Source organism: Anomalospiza imberbis, chromosome 3 (assembly GCF_031753505.1).
Source record: "Anomalospiza imberbis isolate Cuckoo-Finch-1a 21T00152 chromosome 3, ASM3175350v1, whole genome shotgun sequence".
Classification (NCBI taxonomy): domain Eukaryota; kingdom Metazoa; phylum Chordata; class Aves; order Passeriformes; family Viduidae; genus Anomalospiza; species Anomalospiza imberbis.
The window spans coordinates 34,993,855-35,014,819 of NC_089683.1; the positions used below are offsets into that span (position 1 = coordinate 34,993,855).

Below are 20,965 nucleotides of genomic sequence, written 5' to 3' on the forward strand. Positions count from 1 at the left end.
CCTCAAAGCAGAGCCAAAGGCAAACGCAAAAACGTTCCGCAGTCTTCAAAAGCAGCAGTTTTAAGGCCATCCTTCCTTTTTTTCCCCCTTTTCAATAATAACATTAATAATATTTTGCCTCAGGGGAAAGGGCAATATATAACCTGTTAAAAAAATTCATATTTTCTCAGAAAATCAACTCATTGATGCACTAGAAACTAGAATAGAAAGTGTTCTAATCGGAGCAATCTTCAAAAGGAGTACTTGGAATTTAATGGTGTTTGAAAATTGAATTTTTTGAGTTTTCTTAGAGCTTGGCCTCAAGCCTCTACTCAAAATGCAATATAAATGCATCACCTGCAGCAGATTTAACTTTAGAGAGACACAGCTATATATGTTTGTTTGCCTAAACATGTCTTGTATTCTGGAAGAACTTACTAGGTCAAGTTATTTATCCCAGTTTTCAAAGGTGAATACTTGCAAAATGCTCTTCTATATAAACAAGTTTTAGTTGTGTATCTTAAAAAAAAAAAAAAAGTAAAACCCCACAACCTATAATGTAAAATCAGTAAATGCCTGCTCATAGAGAAGAGAAAGAGAATGGTAAAACTGTGATCCTCTCTATGAGAATCCAGAGCCATAGAGTCTCTGAGACTGCAAGGTGAAGTAAATAGGGTATATTTGTCATGAAATTAAGTATTTATGCACCTGAGCCCTCGACCTTGAATTCTCTAACACTGACATTTTTTGCCACTTATTAGCCTTGGATATTGACAGGTAGCAAGGACAGCAGAGAAGAACCTTCTACCACACGTTCTCCAATGAGAGCAAGAGAGGCCTGTGCTTTCTTATTTTTGGATCAGAGTTATGTAGTTAGCTATTTGAAAGGCTACTTTCAATTCAGAGATATCACTGGATTTCTGTTCAAGAGCCAGGGCAGCACTTGATACATAACCCCCTCATTCCCTGCAGAAGTGAACTGGCATAGCTAGTACTGGTATATTTGGCCTTTTTCCTTGTACTTTCCAGAATATGTTAAATATGGGATCGAGGGGAAGACTTCAAAATGTATTATGTGCTATCAAATAAAGTCTTCATTCACAATAACCTATTTAATTTGTTACATGAACAATTTTGACATGTATTTCATAGAACTTGAAATGGAACACACTGCTGCTGTCTCTGCCCCAAGTGCCATGATGAAATCTGATCCTTTTCTGCACATCATGTTTTCCTCTCTTGAAGCAATCTAGGTCACTGAGTCATCTAGCCAGCTGTACACATGATTTCTTAAAAGCTTCAAACATGACAATTCTAATTATTATACTCTAGCTGCTTTGCTGTAAACAGATGAAGTCCAGCTAAACATTAGGCAATGACTGAAAGATACTACGTTTAATTCTTTTAATCCATCCATTATGCTTCCTGGAAATGCATGATGAAACAGGATGGCACAAGAAGAGGAGTATATAGTTATATAACTCCTTGAAAGATCACACTGAAATCCTCAGAGAGTCAGGAACAACTTTACAAGAAAACTTCAAACTTGGGTCTTAGTTCTCTAAAAGGACACGCTCACTCCAGCCACTGAAACCCAGAGAGAGTCTGTTACTGTGCAGAAGGACCACTTCATGGTAAATGCCTCAAAACTGAAGACCACGCTTCAGTGAGTGTACAACTGCATAAATACTTGTAAGAAAATGGTATAAATCATCTGATAGCTTACAGTAATGGTAAATAACACTGTCCCTGCTCAGTAAAATGGACTCACAGAGAGAATTTAATTCCAACTATGTGAAATACCAGCATTTGCTGAGAACTGACTGTAAGAATTGTAAAAAATGTCTGAATGAACTGCATGAACATTAGGGCAACCCTCTGTTGCTGACTTAAGCATCATACATGTGAGAGAGTTTCCAGCAACTAGAAATGCTTCCCCTAGGATTCCTGTCCTAGGAACCTTCATCCAGGACCTGGCCTCTCTGGGAACACAAGGCTTGCAATAGTTGAAAAAACATCTCTCACTTCAGGTCACACACTTCAATAAGGTATTACACATATAGCAAATTATACAGGAAATAAATTTGTTGAAATGATTCAATTTTTATCCTTTTCATTTGCAAAACAGACCCAAATCAAGAAAATGCATTATATTTACACATAGCTGATATTTTATATACAAAGCATTTTTATATTTACACATTTTATGAATATAGATGTTTGTTAGATGGTGACCAAATAAAAATACTGAAAATATCTGAACATGAAACAGTCAAGATTACCATATTAATTAGCAACCAACCAAGCTTTTAAAATATCTATATATATGTGTATACAGGTTCATTTTATGTTTGTGTATGTGCCAAAAAGCAAAAACCTTGCACTATAGTATAATTTGTTACACAGTTAAGTTTTTTATGCATGCTATGCCACATGCTTGTGTGAGAGAAAATGCACGTTTACTGCTGGTCCCTGAAGAGCACAATACATAAACACACAAGCACAGACCTGAACTATTTCACATCTGACTTAAATGCTATGTTCAACCAATACTGCAGGTCCTCAGGGACCTAAGGAATACATTCTAGCTTTCATCTTCTCTTTGCCCTAAATAAGTAGAGATTATTGAGATACAACCTCAATATATGTGCTTTGGAATTCTTAAGGACTTGCAGCCACTGAAGCTTCAAACTAATAATGTACTGATTTATTGGGAAAGCATGCCTTCCAACCACCAAATAGCTATCATCATCTATTTTGAATTTCCTTTATTTTTGATTGCTGCTTCTTGCTTTTAGCAGCAGGTTTTTCATACATGTTAAGTGTAATAGCCATGCTCATCATCCCCCTCAGGCTCCTCTCTGGAGCAGTGCAGTTCCTATGGCTTCAGAGGTTCCTAGGGCTACATTTCCTGGAGTGATGATGCTTCTTTCCTTCCACTGGGTCTATCTCTTTCTTGAAAGAAGACAAAAGTGTAGCATCCTAAGGTACACATTTGTGCTGCAGCAGGAATTACTCCTATGTACCAGCTCTACAGCACAGGTGTGTAACTGGCAGGGCCTAAGGAGAGGGAGAAAGCAACAGCCTCCAACATTCAGGGTGTTACCTGCCATGATGCCTGTCAGTTCAGCGGAAAGTTACCTCCACGTTTGGTATTTTGCTCTGGTTTTCGGTTGGGTGGCTTTTTTGTTTTCTTTTCTGATTTTTTTTCTTTTTCCCCCCCCCGGCCCCTTTCCTAGCTTGCTTAATATTTTAACTGAATTTCCCCACCTACACACCCCTGAAGTCTGAGCTTTAGCACACTGTCTTCACATCTGACTGGTCTCTTAGCCTGTCAAGATCACCTACAGAGGTACTTACTACATCAGGTCCTGAACAGCCCATTGTAAAAACGTACCAATACAGCCTTCCCTTTTAAAAGGGACACCAATAACTACACTTACACTGCATTTTATAGGGTTTTTTCTGTATCTGCCCTGTAAGAATTTAGCCAGACCCACCCTGCCATCAGTCTTGCCAACACAGCTGGAATAATCTGAAAAGGAAACAAAGAACAGCTTGAATGTGAGGACCACCAGGAATGCCTGCTCTGTTCCAGCCCTCCAATCATTCACTAAAGTGCAAAGTGGTCTTAAGGGAAGGAATATTATATGAATTGGAGGGAGAGAAGCAAATGTTGGAAAAAGATGCTTTTCCTGCCCTATAGAATGAAATATATCAATGCTATACACTAAACATACAAACCAAACAGCTTACTACTCAAATTTTTTCACAAAGGAATTACTATAAGACACATAAGAAATCAAACTTTAAAATATTCAGGCATGTTCTGCAGTCTGTGAAAAAGGAAGTTTTTCATTGGTAGTTGAATTTATGGAATAATCTCAGTACTCCTATTATTAAAAATATGTAAATTTATTACTAATAAAATAGAAGACGTACTGTATGACTAGAGTATTGCTCAATGCAAATCTGCCTCTGGACATGAGAGATTCCAGAGAAGATCAGAATGCAATGCAATTAATACATGTTACAATCATGATTTTCAGTAACATTTCTATACATAACTTTGAATATTAAAATTCTGCTGCTCTGTTTGACTACCCAATCGTGTCTTCTAACAGCTGTCTGTCACTCTGAATCCACTGGAATCAGGTGCAGGAATAACAACGCCTTGTTTCTGCAGTTCACGTAAAACATCTAGTATTGAATCCAACTCCATTCGAAATTTCTCCAGCTCCTGATTCTTCTGCTGTGCCAGCCTTCGCCACTTCTCAGCCTCCTGGGTTTGCCTTACTGTAGAAATGTCTTGTCTTAGTTGGGTTGCCTGCAAATTAGAAGAGAGTCAGCACTGTGACTTCCTATGCCAATACCCAGGCAGTGCTGCCACTTTGCAAAAATCTGCCACATCATTTTATCTGATGCTCAGTCTCAAAGCTGAATACTCACATTTAGTGGAAGCAATTTGTTCTGAATATTATAAAAATCATTCTGATTGCAATGAATTCCTATAAATATGTGCACTAACAACAGAAGGGTAGAATTGATTATTGACTAATTGATTAATGAGCCCCAGAAGAATTTAATTTATCCCCTCCGAAGCAGCAATTACATTTGAATATTTAAGGCAAAGCTGAGCCTATAACATAAAACCCTCTATAAATAAAAATTAACTTTTTTAATTTCCACTTAAATGTGGTAAATAAAATAATGCTCTGCTAAACAAACTAAATCTGAATGACATGTTGTAGCCTACTGCTCTACTTTTAAAAACCACAAGTTCTATGAATTATCAGAAAATGTCCTGTAGTCACAAAGATCTGATGCTGCTGCAGATAAAGGTCTGAATAACTTTAGGACAAATCCCTGACATAATCTTATTAAGTTACACAACATAAGAAGTGTCATAAGATATCAAAAGCTCCACACCACAATTAATTGTAATAGATCCTTTAAAGAGAGCCTATCACTTAAAGGCCATAATTATCACATTTGCAGTTTGATACTAAGGATAACCTGTTAACTTCAAGCTCAGTAATTTCCTTTTCAGCACTATACATTTTGATATAATTCATCTGGGCAACTGTACAATGCCCCAGTGCTGATGGTTAAAGGAGAAAAACTAGGACAAAACAAAACCCAAAGCTTAATATATAACAAGGGCAGGAGCACCACAAAAAGATGAAATTATTTAGTACTAATTATGTATACTATTATTTCTTAAAAAAATGGCCAAAACATTACAAAACATCTTAGTATATACTATTGGTATTCAGTGGAGCTAGATCACAGAGTAGGCAGCAGCAAACACTTCTCAGAAATGGTAGACATCCTCACATGATAATAAAGCAAATTAATAACAAAAAATGAACTGTATTATAGTCACCTTTAGCAGGACAGAATGTGAACAAAAATAACAAAAACAAGGGCAACAGGATTTATTTTTAATCCAATGACTTGTTTTATGCACAAGTCTTTTTTGAAAGGAAATAAGTATCTGATATAGAAATGTACAAGAAGAAATCCTTCCACAACAAAAAAATCTGTATGTTAAAAGCATATTCCTTGACATCTGGTTTTAAAATTTAAAATAAAACAAGATATTATTATACTTTTAATGTAGCCTCTCTGAATAGGGCTGCAAGGGCTAGATAACTACAGTTCAATTGAGGAATATATCATACATTAGACTCTGCACTCCAAACTCTTGTCAGTTTTCAGTGGCTCACTTTCATTGTGAAACTCAAGTATGAAATGATATTGACTCCAAGGGTTTGTCTGGAGTCCAACCCTCTGGAACACCAAGACCTTCTTAGACCAGGCTGCAAGGAAATTACACAAGTAATCTTAATTAGCACAGCAGGGTCGAGCTGACCAGGCCTGCAGCTACACTCACTTGCATTAGCGGGCAAAGACAAAACCATAGCTGCATAAAAACTACTTTCCTCCTGCAGTGTGAGCTAAATAAGCCTGAATAAATACCATAAAATTACAGTTAAAGCAATAAATTGCTCTTGAGAAGTAAATGCAGCTATGCATTGGTGTACCTTTCGAATTTCATGCTCTCTTTCTGCATGTCTGCTCTCTATATGCTGGATTTTCTTTTCCAGGCACAAGAAATGTTTCATTTCAGGACTCTGGCTCTCCCTAGCCTCTCTCAGTTCTTCCAACAATTTCGCCACCTACAGTCAAAGAGAATTGATGAAAATTGTTATCATTGTGTTAGGCAGTGTACAAATCAGATTCCTTTAAAAATGTATTTGCATTGTTTAATCATTACATTCAAAAGCTGTAGAAAGGAAGACATAAAAGAAACCTCCTTTGTTCAAAAGCTTTAACAGGGACTCAGGGACTTATACCAGGATTTTTCATTTTGAAGAAATAGCTTGAGGACATGAAAGTCTAGTCCTCTTTGATAAATCCAGTCCTGTTAATAATGTTATGAAGAGATTTTGTTCTGTCACATTTTATACTTCATACAACAAAAGTTAACAGAGAATATTACGACTAGATGTGCTTACACTTTCCCTTCTCACACCCAAGATAAAGACCAAATACAAAAGATACCAGTGTATTTCTAAGAACTAAATTAATTAAAGACATGCTGCTAAGAGACATGATTAGAAGCCTGCACGTAAGTTTAATAATTACCAGGGAAAATAACTTGACAATGACTTAAAACCGATTTCCTAATCCTCCAGAAATTCAGGGAAGGTTTCTTATAAAGCCCTACTGGTTTATTCTCATTCTTTGCCTACTTTAAAGGACTTGATATTCCTTCATTTAACATCAAAAGTATCTTTTGGTCACTCATAATGTGTGGAAGTAAATTAAAGCGAAAACTTTGACATCTTCATCCTTTATGATAAAGCTTCCCTTAGCCAATATATTTGAGAGCTGCTACCCCTCTTCAAGCACTCAGTCATCCTTGCCTCTCTGCTGTGAATTCAGGTAGTTGGAAGCTTTGTGTCTTCATATGATGTTATAAATCTGAGAAGTGACCCTGAGGCAGCTTACTATTATTTACACATTTCAAGGTGGCTTTCTAAAATGACAAGGCCTATGTCAGTGTATTTTTGCCTGTCCATTACTCCAGCAGTTTTGAACCTGTTCAGCCAAGTTTGTCAGAGGAGCAGAAGTCTTAGTTCCAAAAGGTCTGTGCAACTGAGTGTCTGCTGTTTGGCTGCTAAGTTGCCCTACTGAAGGGAAGGGCTTATGTGTGGTCTCAAGTATATAGTTAAATACAATTTAAAAATCATAGTGAAAAGATCTCACGAGGAAAAAAAGCACAAGGAGAAAATAGGCTCTGTGTATTTTGCCAGTGACAGAACCACATCAAATACAATGCAGTGCTATGTGCAAGCTGTTAAGGAAAGGAAGCACTCAGTTAATGGAAAACATCCATGAACAGCATTTCTGAGATTAGTATTCAAATAACAATCTTCCAAGAAGCCTCAGGAAAAGCTTTGCCTTTTTGGATGTACCACCATTTTAGACAGAGGACTCAATCCTATTACCAGTGAGGTGCTTTCTCCTATCACTACTATTTCCATTGGCAGGTCTGGTTGTCTTCTTTTCTCAGCAAAACTTATTTAACCATTTAATGCTCAAGATGTATTGTAAAAGCAGCACAGAAGTTGTGCTAGAGGGCAAAAGCAAGGCTTTACATAGATATTTCCCTCTGTACAGTCTTGCAATGATTTCTGTAACAAAGACACTCCTTTACATTTTCTTAAATACCAGCACCTTAAAGTTGGCCTCTACCACGTGAGTCAGGTTGGATGATCACTCTCTTAAACCATCACTGTCAATAATCTGTAAAGCAGTCATAGAGGAAGCAATAACATTTGTCTCATTGCACTCTTGCCCTGTTTTTCCTGGAAGAAGTATTACATATACTGACACCACTGGAATGAAACAAGCTTTGTAAGGAAAGCCAACATCTATATGAACCCAAAGTCTCAGCCTCTATTCTGCAAACACAGAACTTGTTTAATAGGACTTTTTTTTTCTCCCCATAAAAACCCACCGTTTTATACAAATACATCACAACAGAGGTGGAATTTTGCTTGTGTCAGATAAATACCCAGATAAATCTGAATATAGTAAGATTAAGATTAATCACTTATAATAACCCTTGCAAGTTAGAGTAAATCAAAATTAAGTTAAAATTAGTGATCTTCATGCATCAAGGAGATGGTGAATGAAGCATAGGCACAATGCTGAGACAGTCTACATCCTCCTCCTGAACAATGGCAGCAAAGGAAATGGCAGCAAAGACTGGCACTACTTCAAGAACGACAAATGCATAGCCATTCCATGCATTTACATAGCCAATGTTTCTAAAAGCTTGAGCTAAAATTTGATCAAACATTAACCCAAATGCAAAGATAAGAACAAATGTAAATTTTAGATTATTTGCTATTGATAGAAGCAGAAGATTAGAAAAAAAAAACCCTATCTACTTCTCTCAAAACCCATTGAATTTCGTAACTTTTATAGCTAACTCTCCCTTCTTAAGATAGCAGAGGAGAAAGCCAGGAATATAACTGCCTAAGTCAGTTTTATGGCACTGAAGGATGAAAAAAGAAAAGCTTTTGAAAACAGTAATCAAACATCCTCTTAATTAAGATGAATAAAGAAAAAGTCCTGTGGTCTATTTACTACTACCCACCATAACTCTCAGAGGATATGAAAACCTGGATTAACCTGCTGATCAAACTTCATACAGATGTCAGACATTTAAAACAAAATAATGATGAAAATATTAACAACAAAAAAGGTCAAAATTTTGCATTCTGTTCTGTGTTCTCCTGGTCACATTACAAAAATTTTGCATTCTCAGGGATAATTGGTGTAGAAGCAACTGACAAAGATTTTGTTTCTAAGACTTATTTTACTATGTATTATTTCAGGCTTGACATGAATTAGGATGAAAACTCTTGTTAGACTAAGGTACACCCATTGAAATGTAAATGTACCTCTTTTTGTAGGAGCTGCTCTCTTATCTGTGAAACTAAAAGAGCTTCTTGATGTCTCTCTCGTTCACCAAGTTGTTCTTGAAGATGTTTTATTATTATCTAAAAAAGGTTTAAAAATATTTTATCATTAGCATACACACCCATGACAACATGTGAAAACCAATGCAGGAGAAGCACAGAAAAAAAATAAGCAGCACTGAGAAAGTTGGGGCTATTCAGCCTGGAGAAGAGAAGGTTGTGTGGAAACCTCATAGCAACCTTCCAGTATCTGAAGGGGCCTACAGGGAATCCAGAGAGACTCGTCATCAGGAACTGTAGTGACAGCACAAGGAGTAACGGGTACAAATTGAAATCAGGGAAGGTTAGGTTAAATATTAGGGAGAAATTCTTTACTCTGAGGGTAATCAGACACTGGAACAGGCTGCCCAGGAAGGCTGTGGATGCCACAAACCTGGCACTGTTCAAAGCCAGGTTGAATAAGGCCTTGAGCAACCTGGTCTAGCAGGAGATGTCCCTGTCCATGGCAAGGGGGCTTGTGAGTAGATGATCTGAGGTCCATTCCAACCCCTTAACATTCTGTGATTCTGTGATTGTAATGTAAGTGCAGGTGTGAGTGCTGTGTGCATTAACTGCCTCCAACATGTGTGTGTGCATGGGCTGTTAAATAGCACACAGGTACATATGTACTATATGAAAAAAAGCCTCAGTCTTCAAGTTACTTTCCTTATTTTGAAATGTTCTTAAATAATCTGAATGAAACAGCTCTTTCTATCCTTTAAACCATGTGTAAAATAGCCCAGAGAAGTGGTGGAATCACCCTCCTCAGAGATACTCAAAAGCCACCTGGACATGGTCCTGGATGACCTTCGTGAGCAGTTGGACAAGATGACCTTCAGAGGTCCCTTCCAACCTCAGCCATTCTGGGATTTTATGAATACTGTGGCACTGGATGATTTTTAAAACTATAGGTCCTACTTCAAAGAAAGTAAGTTTATAGTAAAACAGAAAGAAATAACTTTAAGATATATCTATATGTAAGTAATGTATCTACTGTATCTTACCTCCTGTGTTGAAACTCTGTTCTTTAGCTCAGCTACTTTAGAAGTAGAATGCTCCTTTGCATGCTGGCAAAGAAGCTTCTCGACTTCCCTCTGGTGGGAAGCTTTCAGAGATGCAATGTATTCTGCTGTGTCTTCCTGCATCCTGATCAGAGCAAGAGAAAAGTGAGATGCAGTAAAGCAGCTACAGACAGTTCTTCAAAAATGCAGCAGCTTCTCACTTGAACACACAAAGTAACAAAAATGTTAAAGGCGGCATATCTTGGATATTTCATCACAAAACCTTGCAAGACAGGATCACCATTACTTCTACTGCTCTGAAGGGAGAGAAGGGTGGGAAACTTACAATGGTGGATATGTGTATCATCTAACTAGAGGCAGTTAGGATACAAAAAATTCAGCCAATCATCTTTGCTGGTTCCTCTTATTAAAACAGTGGCAAGAAAATACATGCTTTTTGATCATAATGCAGCTATCTTCTTTTAGGTATCTATTTTAGAAAAGAATGTTTTGCAATATAAATTGCTTGTCGATTTCTTCTGCTTTGATTGTGAAGGGATGTAAGGGAGACTATGTGAAGTATAAGGTTCCTACAGCTGGCCAAGTAAATTCCACTGGAAGCACACTCCAGGTTTGAAGGAAAGAACATGGACCAAGTATTAATGATACATACAACACAAAGCATCTAAGATATGATGATTTACACTGAGATATTTTACTTAAAAGCGTAAGAATTTGTAGTATTAATAAAAGTGTTAACACAGATTTGCCTGTGATAGTGCACTGCTTAAAAAAACCCCAAAGTAACAAAAAAAAAACCAACCAACCAACCAACCAAAACAACCACCAAAGCCAGAAACAGTACAAATGAAGGTATAAGCAACCTTCGGGCATGGCTGACATGTTAATGTGCTACTTCAATCCTATGTTTGCCAATGCTTTAAGGTTTTTAAAGGAATATGTCGAGCATTTACCTTCGTATGTTACTTTCAGAATAAGCCAGTGCTGCTTGAGACTGCACCCGCTGCTGGCTCATTTCCAGGGACAATTTCTCCAGCTCCGCTCTCAGATGTGCATTTTCTTGCAGAACTTCCGAGAGATGAGACTCAGAAAAGGTATGTGGTTGGTGTTTTTTGTCATCATTGAAAATGCTTAGATGGGGTTCAGTGTTGTTGGAATTCCTTCTATCTGTTGCTGAGGTATTCTTTTTCAAGACCTCTGTAGAGTTCCCAACAGTGTTTGTTTTATTTCTCAAATTATCATCAGACAACATCACCATCCTTTCTTTTTGAAGTTTCTCTACAGTTTTTGTGAGGTCTTGTATTTCTCTATTTTTGGTGACCAGTTCTTCATTTAGTTTTAACAACCTGTCTTTTGTACTACCTTGTTTCATCTTGGAGTCCATGGACTCTAAGTCTTTATTATCATTTTTACTTCTGAGTTTTAATTGGGAATTTTGACTTTTAAGATTTTCAATTTCTGTTTGGAGGTTTCCAACAGTGATCTGATGGGTCTTCTTTAGATTCTGAAGCTCCTGTTCAAGTTCCGCAGAAGTGGCTTTATCACTATTCAGTTTTGGTGTTTCATTCATAAATTCATTGGCAAGTAGTTGCTCAAGCTCTGAAAGTCTTTGTTCATACTGTATCTAGGAGGGGAGTAGAAAGTAGTGACAAAAAAAGCAGTTTCATAAGTGTACTGTTATTATTAGCTCTTCTTATTATTCTTTAAATTCTGTCTGCTGAAATCTTTCTTCTGAAGAAAGATTTCAGACACAGTACAAATCAGGATTACAAACAAACTACTCAATCAGTTCAGAAATTAGTGAAATTATTAAGTCTGCTGTAAAACAGAATTACTCAAAATTTTACAACAAAATAATCTAATCACAATGGATGCAGTAACTATGGGATAGACAATTATATTGACAAGAACATATTTCATTTTTATGTAACTGAATTCTCTTCAGATGCTACTAATGTTAATTTTGTCATTATGTAGTTGTTATATGTCAGCTGGCAAACATTCATGTCACATGTTCAAAGTTGTACTTCACTTTTTTCAAAACATCCTAATTTTTAACAGATCTTTCTTTTGATGCATTTATAACTATGAAGACAGAAGTATGAATTCAGAAAGACACAGAATCTTTCCTCCTAATGAGCTGAGGAAAACCTAACCTTCTTAATAGCTTGGCCTTTGAGGAAAGTATCATGAGTGGCTCATGGAGAAAAGGTGGAACAGCTGGCCAATGCTTTCCTGTCTTGCTCATTAAGCACTTGTGCAGTTCACCTTTTCCTTGAAGTAAATTGCCAGACTTCCATGCTTCCTTACCTGAGTCTTTAGGCTCATTGTCATGTAGTTTTTGGACAGTATGTTTAGTAGTTCCCAATGTTCCCTGCAGAAATGCTGTCAGCAGACCTTTGAGATAAGAGCCTTTGGTACAACAAGGAATTAGAGAAGCAGCTGCTCTGACCCAAAGGGTGAAAACCACTTACCTTAATTGTAAGAATTAAATTATTATGCCTTGAGAACATGTCCTCTTCGTTTCAGTACTACCCCAGCAATTTCAATGCTATTTTTATCTTAGATGCTGAAGGTACTGAAATTCCAGTTCTGAATTCTTTGAGTAATTTTCTTCCTTTGAATGTGGTCTTAGCCTTCAGTTTTAACCACTACCCTGTGTTAGACTTAGTTGCCTTGTGACTATTACTTGCAAAGTAGACCACTCAACTTTTACCTTTATTTTTTGAAACTGTTGTTCCATGGCACGAAGGCTTTTCTTAGCTTCATCATCTTTACCTTCAAGTTCTGTTTCTAATTTCTTTATTCTTCTCTCCAAAAATTCAACTGTGTTTGTTTTAGCTGAAAGATCATTTGTTTTCTCAGCAGCAGCAGCAGCAAAAATCAAAGCAGGCAAAGAATTTGGATACCTTCTTTTTAGAATTCCTTCCATTTCTCTGATCTATTCATAAGAAAATTAAGTCAAAGGTCAAAAAAAAAAGTTCTAATGAAAAGGGAATAGAAATAAGTGATAGAATGTTAACAAATTTCATTCCCTTAAGATGGAAGAATGAAAACTATAGATGCATATATTGAGAATTATTTTATATTTCTCCCATTTATGGTTTTTTTTTTACAGAAAAGACTCGTCATCTCTTACTGACTAACTTACACATGATCTTAAACAAAATATTGCTCTGGTTCAGATTAACTTATGTAAACAGACTAAAGAAAGACAAAAAAAGGGATTTGACTATGGCTCTTAATGCTGTGAATATGCTTTTTTTTTGGATTTGCATTCACATTCTACTTTTCCAAATGTTAAAGATATTTAATAGATATTTAATTTCATATTTCATATAACAGATTATATGCCTCTTATTTTGTAATCTGCAATGATGTAAAACTAACACTTTGCACCCAACATTAATAAGAAGTCCCTCTCTTATCTATGGATAAGATATTCATATCAGAATTCTACAAAGGTTCTTGGCACATCCGTAACTAATGCAACTGCCACCTCCTAAAATTCAGGAAGGCCCACTTCCACTTGATGTTTCTTTAGTAGAAACATGGATTTTAAGGTCTCCATTCCCCCAGTTTTCATGAATCTTGTAGGAATACAATAGAATTTAAACCCCTACTCTTGAATCAACTTGGCTGAAATTCGTCATACGGTTAAGGAATCACTGAACATGGACAGGAGTGTTAGAAGATAAACAGCAAGCTTTGGCTTTTGCCCTCTTGCCCCTTTTAAAGAAACTCTAAGCAGTTATTTTAAAAGATTTTAAAAGGGATATCAGCGTGTTAGAATATAGTAGCAAGAAGAGCTCTTCAAAGAAAATAATTGCAGCTTTTTATGTTTATGAGTGTCCAATAACACAAGCTACTTTATCACAGAACTTCATGTTATACTTTATCCTTATGAAAGCACTGTGGTTTTAAGAGATCTTATCTGAAACAAAGGTTAAATGAAAGACAGTTATTTTATTGCATACTTGTCGCTCAAGATCCTGAATTCTTTTAGCATCTGCTGCTCTGTCTCGCAAACGTTTCTTCTGTTGCACACACTGACCTCCTGCTTCAGCTCTGAGCTTCTCAACCTGTCCAATTTATGAGAAAACAAATTGAAATATGTATTGGGAGCCATTGTCCTGTAGTACAAAAGCATTTCAAACACACACAATATAATGGAAGTATGCTGCCACTTAAAAACATGTAATGGTAATATCTGCACTAAATGATTCTTCAGACTGTAAACCCACATGACAGCTTCCTTCTCCAAAGCAACTGAAATTAGATATGGAAACCAAAAAGAGAATTTCAGCTCTGGGACACTCTTGTCTTTATACCAGTAATACTGTTTCTTTCATACTGCCAGTATGTAGGCTTGATTAGTAAGGTAAAAGTCATAAAGTGCTACAGTGCATTTCATGATTTCAGGATAAGTTTAGGAAACGGTTTGTGATTTGCAATGCTACACTATGTGATGAGATATAGAAACAGCCAAAAGGCAATGTTATGTTGTGCCTAAATAAAAGCTGAGTACCAGAATCAGGGGAAGGAGCTGGATAACTCATGTTCCTGCACTCCTGTGATGCCTGGTCATAAGGACTCAAAGCTATAATCTAAAATTGAATTTCCTACCTTTATTAGCCTGTACAGGGATATTATATCCTGGATATTTAAAAATATTCCTATCTTGAATTCTCTCCCAGATTACTAATATAACCAAGTCATGCTAAGTTATGCTTTTATGCCAGCATTTTATAGTTTGACTAATTTGATTATTTCTATGAAGTCACAGCTCTAGGCACCAGAATTTTTAGACACCAGTCCAGCCCAGAAAAAATGTCAATAAAAATATTTTCTTTCACAGGGATGACATCTTGATCAAAGTTTGATATGGTGGTACCTGTCCCTGGCTGCTCCTTCAGAAGCACCTCCTTCCATCTGCGATCTCTCTAATAAAAGATTCCAAGATCAGTTACATTTTAGCACTGGTAAAATGTTTGGTTTTTGTGAATCCTATGTCCAACGTACTGACAAGCAGACAATGCAAATCTCACCAGTATTCAAGATTCATGTATTAGTTTTGTTTTAGATTTCAAGTGTTTTGGGTTTTTCCTCCCTACTACAGTAACCGGGGAGTTTTTCCTAAGAAAGAATTTAGAACTGGTACTTAAGAGAAAAGAAAAAAAAGTGTTGCCTAAGTTACTATGGAGAAAAAGGAGAAAAAGAGAATGAGAAGAAGGGTGTTCCTAGTTTTTAACATAATAATATACTTCTTTCCTTTAGGTCAAGAAATGTTAAGGTTTTAGGGAAGCATGTTACTTCTGTTTCCGAAGCATGGGCAAGATGTCTAATAGAACCAATCTGATATACCAAAAAAAAAGGGATTATTATGAAGGAAATAATTACATTACACTCATCACTGGAAAAAAAAAACAACAATTTTCAGTTCCAACTTCTTAGATAAAGCTAGATATTATCACCTCTAGTCTTAGTTTCTCAATTTCTTCTCTTGCATCTTTAAGACGGGCTGCATCTTTATCCAGAAGATCTTGATTTTCTGCATACCACTGAAGTCTTTTTTTTAAATGAGTAATTTCCTGTTTGTACGATTCTTCAATAACTTTAAATTCATAAGACTTCTCACCTACAAGAATAAAACATTCTTAGAATTGTTTTATTAGCAATTATGTATTGAAGGAGTAATTAGTCAACACTGTCTTCCTCAGCATATTTCATGTATTTACCATTTTGACAACACTGTTGCTGAAGTAGTTTTAAAACCAGATCCTAATTAGGATTTTAAAAGCAACAGTATTTGTAAAAACCCCTTTGTTTTTCTCATACATAGCAGTACTCAATGGCTTACAGTTCACCATAGAAAGTACTCAAAAGAGAATCTCAGGGAGATCTATTCTTGATCATGCTCTAGTAAACAAACCATCTAAGCATCAAGATGAATGACAACATAGAATATATGCTTTGATGTTTATTGATCATAATCCTCCCATTTAGGGATCAAGCATTTTCAGAAGAGACATGGAGGTAAATATTTCTGCTCTTAGCATTTGTGATGCCTGACACTGCAAATGAGAGCCAATTTTGAGCCCTCTCTCATTAATTGAAACTGGAAAAAGCTCTGATAAGAATGCTGAAAAAAGTCCCAAGGTGTAAGTTATAGGTAAAAAATGGGCAAGAACTAAATAGGAGACTAAGATGTAACATAGTAAATGTTTTCTTATGAAGAGAGTTGTCACATAATTGAAATAATATTTTTTCCATGTCCAGTGAAAGATTGGCAAGAAATCAAAGGTAACAGGTCACAACAAAAAGTTTGGTTGGATACAGGAAGATACTTTCTAACAGAGTACTGCAGCATGTCCTTCACTGTATGCTTTTGTTAGAAGTTCAGACAATATTTGTAAATGGTCTAGATCGATTTCGCTAAGTAGTACTTTAATAAGAAACAAGTTTTTGTTACATATTTATTTTCTGAAATGCAAAGTAAGCAAAATTATTCAACAAAATGAAGGTGCTTTACTTGATGCAGATGCAATCTGGACTTTGGCTAAATCTCTCTCTTTCCTGGCTTGTACCAAGTCTACCTCAAGAGCTTGCTTATCTTGTTTTAGACGTCTTATCTCTTCTTGTAATTTAGCTTCTTCTTTCTGGGTTTTAGAGAAAACAGTAAAACATGAATAACTAAACACAAAATATCACACAAAACCCCTCAGCATGCCTTTTCATCATACAAAGATTAAATCACAATAGTTACACCTGAGCACAGCAACAATAAGGTATTTTAATTTTGGTATTATTGTCAGGCCCTGCAATAGCAGAGCATGGGAAAACATAAGCTAAACATTTTAAAAAACCCTAAACCCCAGATTTTTTAAGCCTTAATTAACTGTTAAAGAAGTAGAAAACCTCTGTCTTTTGAGAGGGTCAGTAAAGAAAATGGCTTGACTTACTTCTGAGACTGAAGACTGTAGGTTAAATGGACAGATGTATTGTCAAACAGTTCATCCTACTACATTCTACTCCTTGCCATTTTCTGCAGGCAGTCTCTCCTTTTGCTGCACATGTACACTAGCAAACTTCAAGACCAAGTAGGACAAAAGGTCTTGGTGCCAGAGCCACCTCTAGAGATGGAGTCCCTTGGTCCTAGGTATGCACAGGTACAGCAAAAATCAACTAGGGGGCTGAGACTTTGGGAGCAGCCAGTAAACAGGCCGAGTGCATGGTGCATGTAGGTATGTTACTGCTAGTGAGCTCCTATCCTCATCTGCTGAGCAGGACACGTCAGGCCTGTGTGCGTCGGGCCATGTGTGCTCCTCCTGTTTCCAATGGTATTATTTGTATTTGTGTGCTACATGCAAAGGCACTACTCTGTTCTCTTAAGGCTTGGTATATACCTACCTGTGCTGCTCGAAGCTCTGAAATCAATTCTGTGAAACTCTGATTTCTGGCTGGTTCAGAATCCTGCATGACTCGTGACTGGTTGTTAATCTTCTCTATCTTTTCTCTAAACAGCAAAAGCAAAAGCAGTTATGCAATGTGGTGACTCAGCATACTATCAGTGGCTACTGAAAAACAAACACAACCCCCTGCCCCCCAAATTGTACCACAAAGTCAATCCGTGCAGGTTCAAAACAAAAAGAGAAGCAAATATGCACAACATTTATACACAAACAAAATTCACTGTAAGGTGAAGTCTTCTCACCTCGCACAAACTAGTTTATTTGGACTACACAAGGGAAGGAAATAAAAATCTACCCTGCAACAGTGGAACTCATTTACAGGCCTCTCCAAAGCAAAGATCTGTAGATTAGGAGTACACACAATTGCTAGGTTGTTTTTCCTCATTACTAGCACAGGATGCAAATCTCACAGGACCTACAATGCAGTGAATAGAATTGTTTCTCCACTAGCAGAACCTATTGTGCCCCCTGATCTACTGTGTATTTTACAACAGCATCAAAACATCTTGACAACATCAGCAGAGCCATAATATCACAACAAGTGTAGCATAATGTATTATGCATTCTGATATGAATAAGAAAATTGAAGTATTTCCCAAGTGGAAGTCTCTAGTCTTCCCATGGGTTTGCAACACCATCAAGAAAACAAAGAATTAAGTGCCCATAATCAACACAAATCAATTCTCAAAAGAAGAAACAAGACCACAAACCTTAGAAAGACTAGAAAACATGCACCTGATAGACTTCATAATGGTTCTTCATTAAAAAAACCCAAGAAACAACAGAAAGTTCTGGAGATTTTAGGTCAGATATGTAAATGAACCTACCTTAACTGTATTAATTCAGACTTTAAGCACTGATTCTCCTTAAACATTCGTTCCTCGTTTTTTTTGTTTTGGATTTGTAGCTCTTTCATTTGTTTGTATAGCCTCTCATTTTCCTAAATCGAGACAGACAAAGTTAAAGAATGTTCACAGATTACTGTTTTCTTCAGTTATAAAACAATTTTCTATGAATCACAGTTTCCCTGTTGAAACAGTGGAAGAAAACATATTTAATTTAATAATTTAATAGTTTAATAATTTAATAAAATATTTAATTACTGAGCTTCTAAAATGGATATCTACTTTCATTATCTACAATCTCATCCAAGTGTCTGTTCACTCTGCAGGAAGGATCTAAGACAGATCCTCTACAAACTATCCCAACTATATTCTAAAAACATGTTCAGGGGTGAGTGCTGATACATCAGAGCTCAGCCTGCCCAAGCTCCAGTCCTGGGGACACTAATCATTGTTTGGGATACTCACAAACATATTGGAAAGGCATTGTGTTTATATCAAGGTATTATGCTGAGCATCAGCTGGAAGCTGGTTGGGCTAGCTACTGGATCTTGCTGCTGCAAGTATTCAAAAGGATTATTAAGCTTGATTTATCTATTTCTCCACATGACTAAGTAATATAAATCAGGCACGCTAATAAGGTTACCTTGAAATCTGCTGCTCAGATCTTGAGAAAAACATTTTAAAACCCAAAATTTTTCAGATTTCAAATGCTACTTAAACGTACTAATTTTCAGCAACATTTGGGCAAAGAGTTTGTGATTCTTCATTGACCAAAAAGTATTTTCCCAGTTCTCAATTGAAAAGTTACCGATTTTTACAATTTAGAACATTTACATGGAACTGTGGAAAAACTAGTCCAAACTAGACATGTGAAAGACTTTTTAAACCTGCAATATGTTTGCCCTTCACATCCAAATTCCATCCACTTTTATAGAAAACAAGATACTGGTTTTCAACAGAAAAGTAGTAATCATTGAACTATTTTGTTTCTGAAACTGGACAGAACACAGCTGAACATGACATGTGGTGTTACCTGTTGATAACCTTGAATAATGACCTCTTGATCTTTTATCTCTTTTTGTATTTGGGCCAGTTTTTCCTCAGTTATAGGAATTGTTGCTGCATGGGTCCACCTCTTTTCTTGGGTAATCTCTTCCATACTTCTTAGCTTAGAAAAAACCACATGAACAGTAAGAAAGTTTTGTTAGCAACTTGGAATTTTCTGCATGACTACAAAAATAGGTCCAATCTCTTCATTACGGTATGAGAGCAGACTAATGAGTGACTCTTACTGGAGTTTTACAGAAGCATTATGAAACAGAGAAAAGGTATAAAATGTTCGGGAAAAGCTAGAAGTTTTGTTCTTATGTGTCTAGACAGGAGGGCATGTTATGATGCAGGGAGTTATCTGCAACAAGGGTATAGTGGAACAACTCTGGGAATATATCATACAGACAAAACACAACATTGAAAAATGCATCAAGAACTATAAACAATATCTCAGCATATAGTACTTATCTATAACAAGTGGTATCTGTGAGAGTAAATTAAATCTTTGCATAAACTTGCTGCAGGACTCTCAAAACAGCAAAGTAAGGGAACTCAAGATAACATGGTTTATCTCCAGGAAAAAAGAAATCATGTCTTACAGGCAATAAATGTAACAGCAGCTATGCATTTATAAAGTTGCAGTGTCTGTGTAAATTTGGATTTTCTGCTCATCAACACCTCATCTAAAGTGTTGATTGATTCAATTTTCAGAAGCAATGTTTCTTTTCTATTGGCCCAGAATACTAGATGATAAAGTACCTTACTCTGAAGAACATAGTTTTCCTGACCCAGACAGGAAAGCTCCTTTTCGTGTTGTGTTTTCAGTTCTGCTACCTTGGCCTCCATCTCCTTCTCTTTTTGTGAAAGCTTGCTGGCCAGCTGCTGAATCAAATCCCGAGCTCTGTTCAGGTCCTCCTCTGCTGCTTGTACTCGTTTTAACAAATACAGCTCCCTATCACAGCTTTTGAAAGGGGAAGATGATAAGTCCTAGGGTAGAAAATTCAGGGAAACATTAGACTGAGCTGATTGTTTACCAGAACTCTGCTCATCAGTTTTATTTAACTGGTTTGTCTGGCTCTCAGCAACAACACAAGACACTTAAAAAAACAACCCAAAATAAAACCCTCCCAACACTTTAATAGCAAAACATCCTGTATTCATTTTAACGAGTGACCTTCTAATTTGCAAAATATATATGAGGAAAACAAGACAAAAAATCCCAAAAAAACCAAATACATCTCATATGACAGCCACTTCTTTGCTACCAGAATTATTATATTATGCATCTTACTTTTAGAAAAACAGCAATGCTTTAGGTATTTAATGAATAGCTTTTTTATGCAGTTGATAAGGGAGAAGGAAAAACCATTATGGTACTGTAAAATCAGTCCTCTTGAAGAAGTCAGAAGATACTATTAAATATTTAATGCAATGCAAATAGGAAAGATCCCTGAACAGTAGTACTGTTAAAACATTCATAGCAGAATATTTTAAGTAGAAGTTCTATTTAAGCTTCTTTTACAATGAAACAGTAATTTTTAGACTTTAATAAGTGACTT

At 36.4% G+C, this 20,965-nt stretch overlaps 1 protein-coding gene across 4 annotated transcripts in view; it reads right to left on the reverse strand.

Moving 5' to 3' along the window:
• Nucleotides 1-2,004: 2,004 nt before the first annotated feature.
• The window catches only part of CEP162 (centrosomal protein 162), a 44,963-nt gene continuing 26,002 nt past the window's right edge, over nt 2,005-20,965 (reverse strand). For all 4 annotated transcript variants that reach the window (XM_068183974.1, XM_068183976.1, XM_068183975.1 and 1 more), the window contains 13 exons: nt 20,166-20,393; nt 19,390-19,524; nt 18,339-18,451; nt 17,450-17,555; nt 16,572-16,698; nt 15,514-15,677; nt 14,017-14,121; nt 12,756-12,980; nt 10,993-11,663; nt 10,022-10,163; nt 8,961-9,059; nt 6,027-6,161; nt 2,005-4,306 (listed from right to left, as the gene is read on the reverse strand). In XM_068183974.1, coding sequence (XP_068040075.1) covers nt 4,097-4,306; nt 6,027-6,161; nt 8,961-9,059; nt 10,022-10,163; nt 10,993-11,663; nt 12,756-12,980; nt 14,017-14,121; nt 15,514-15,677; nt 16,572-16,698; nt 17,450-17,555; nt 18,339-18,451; nt 19,390-19,524; nt 20,166-20,393 — 2,460 coding nt within the window. In that variant the 3' untranslated portion in view covers nt 2,005-4,096. The remainder of the gene's footprint in view (nt 4,307-6,026; nt 6,162-8,960; nt 9,060-10,021; nt 10,164-10,992; nt 11,664-12,755; nt 12,981-14,016; nt 14,122-15,513; nt 15,678-16,571; nt 16,699-17,449; nt 17,556-18,338; nt 18,452-19,389; nt 19,525-20,165; nt 20,394-20,965) is intronic.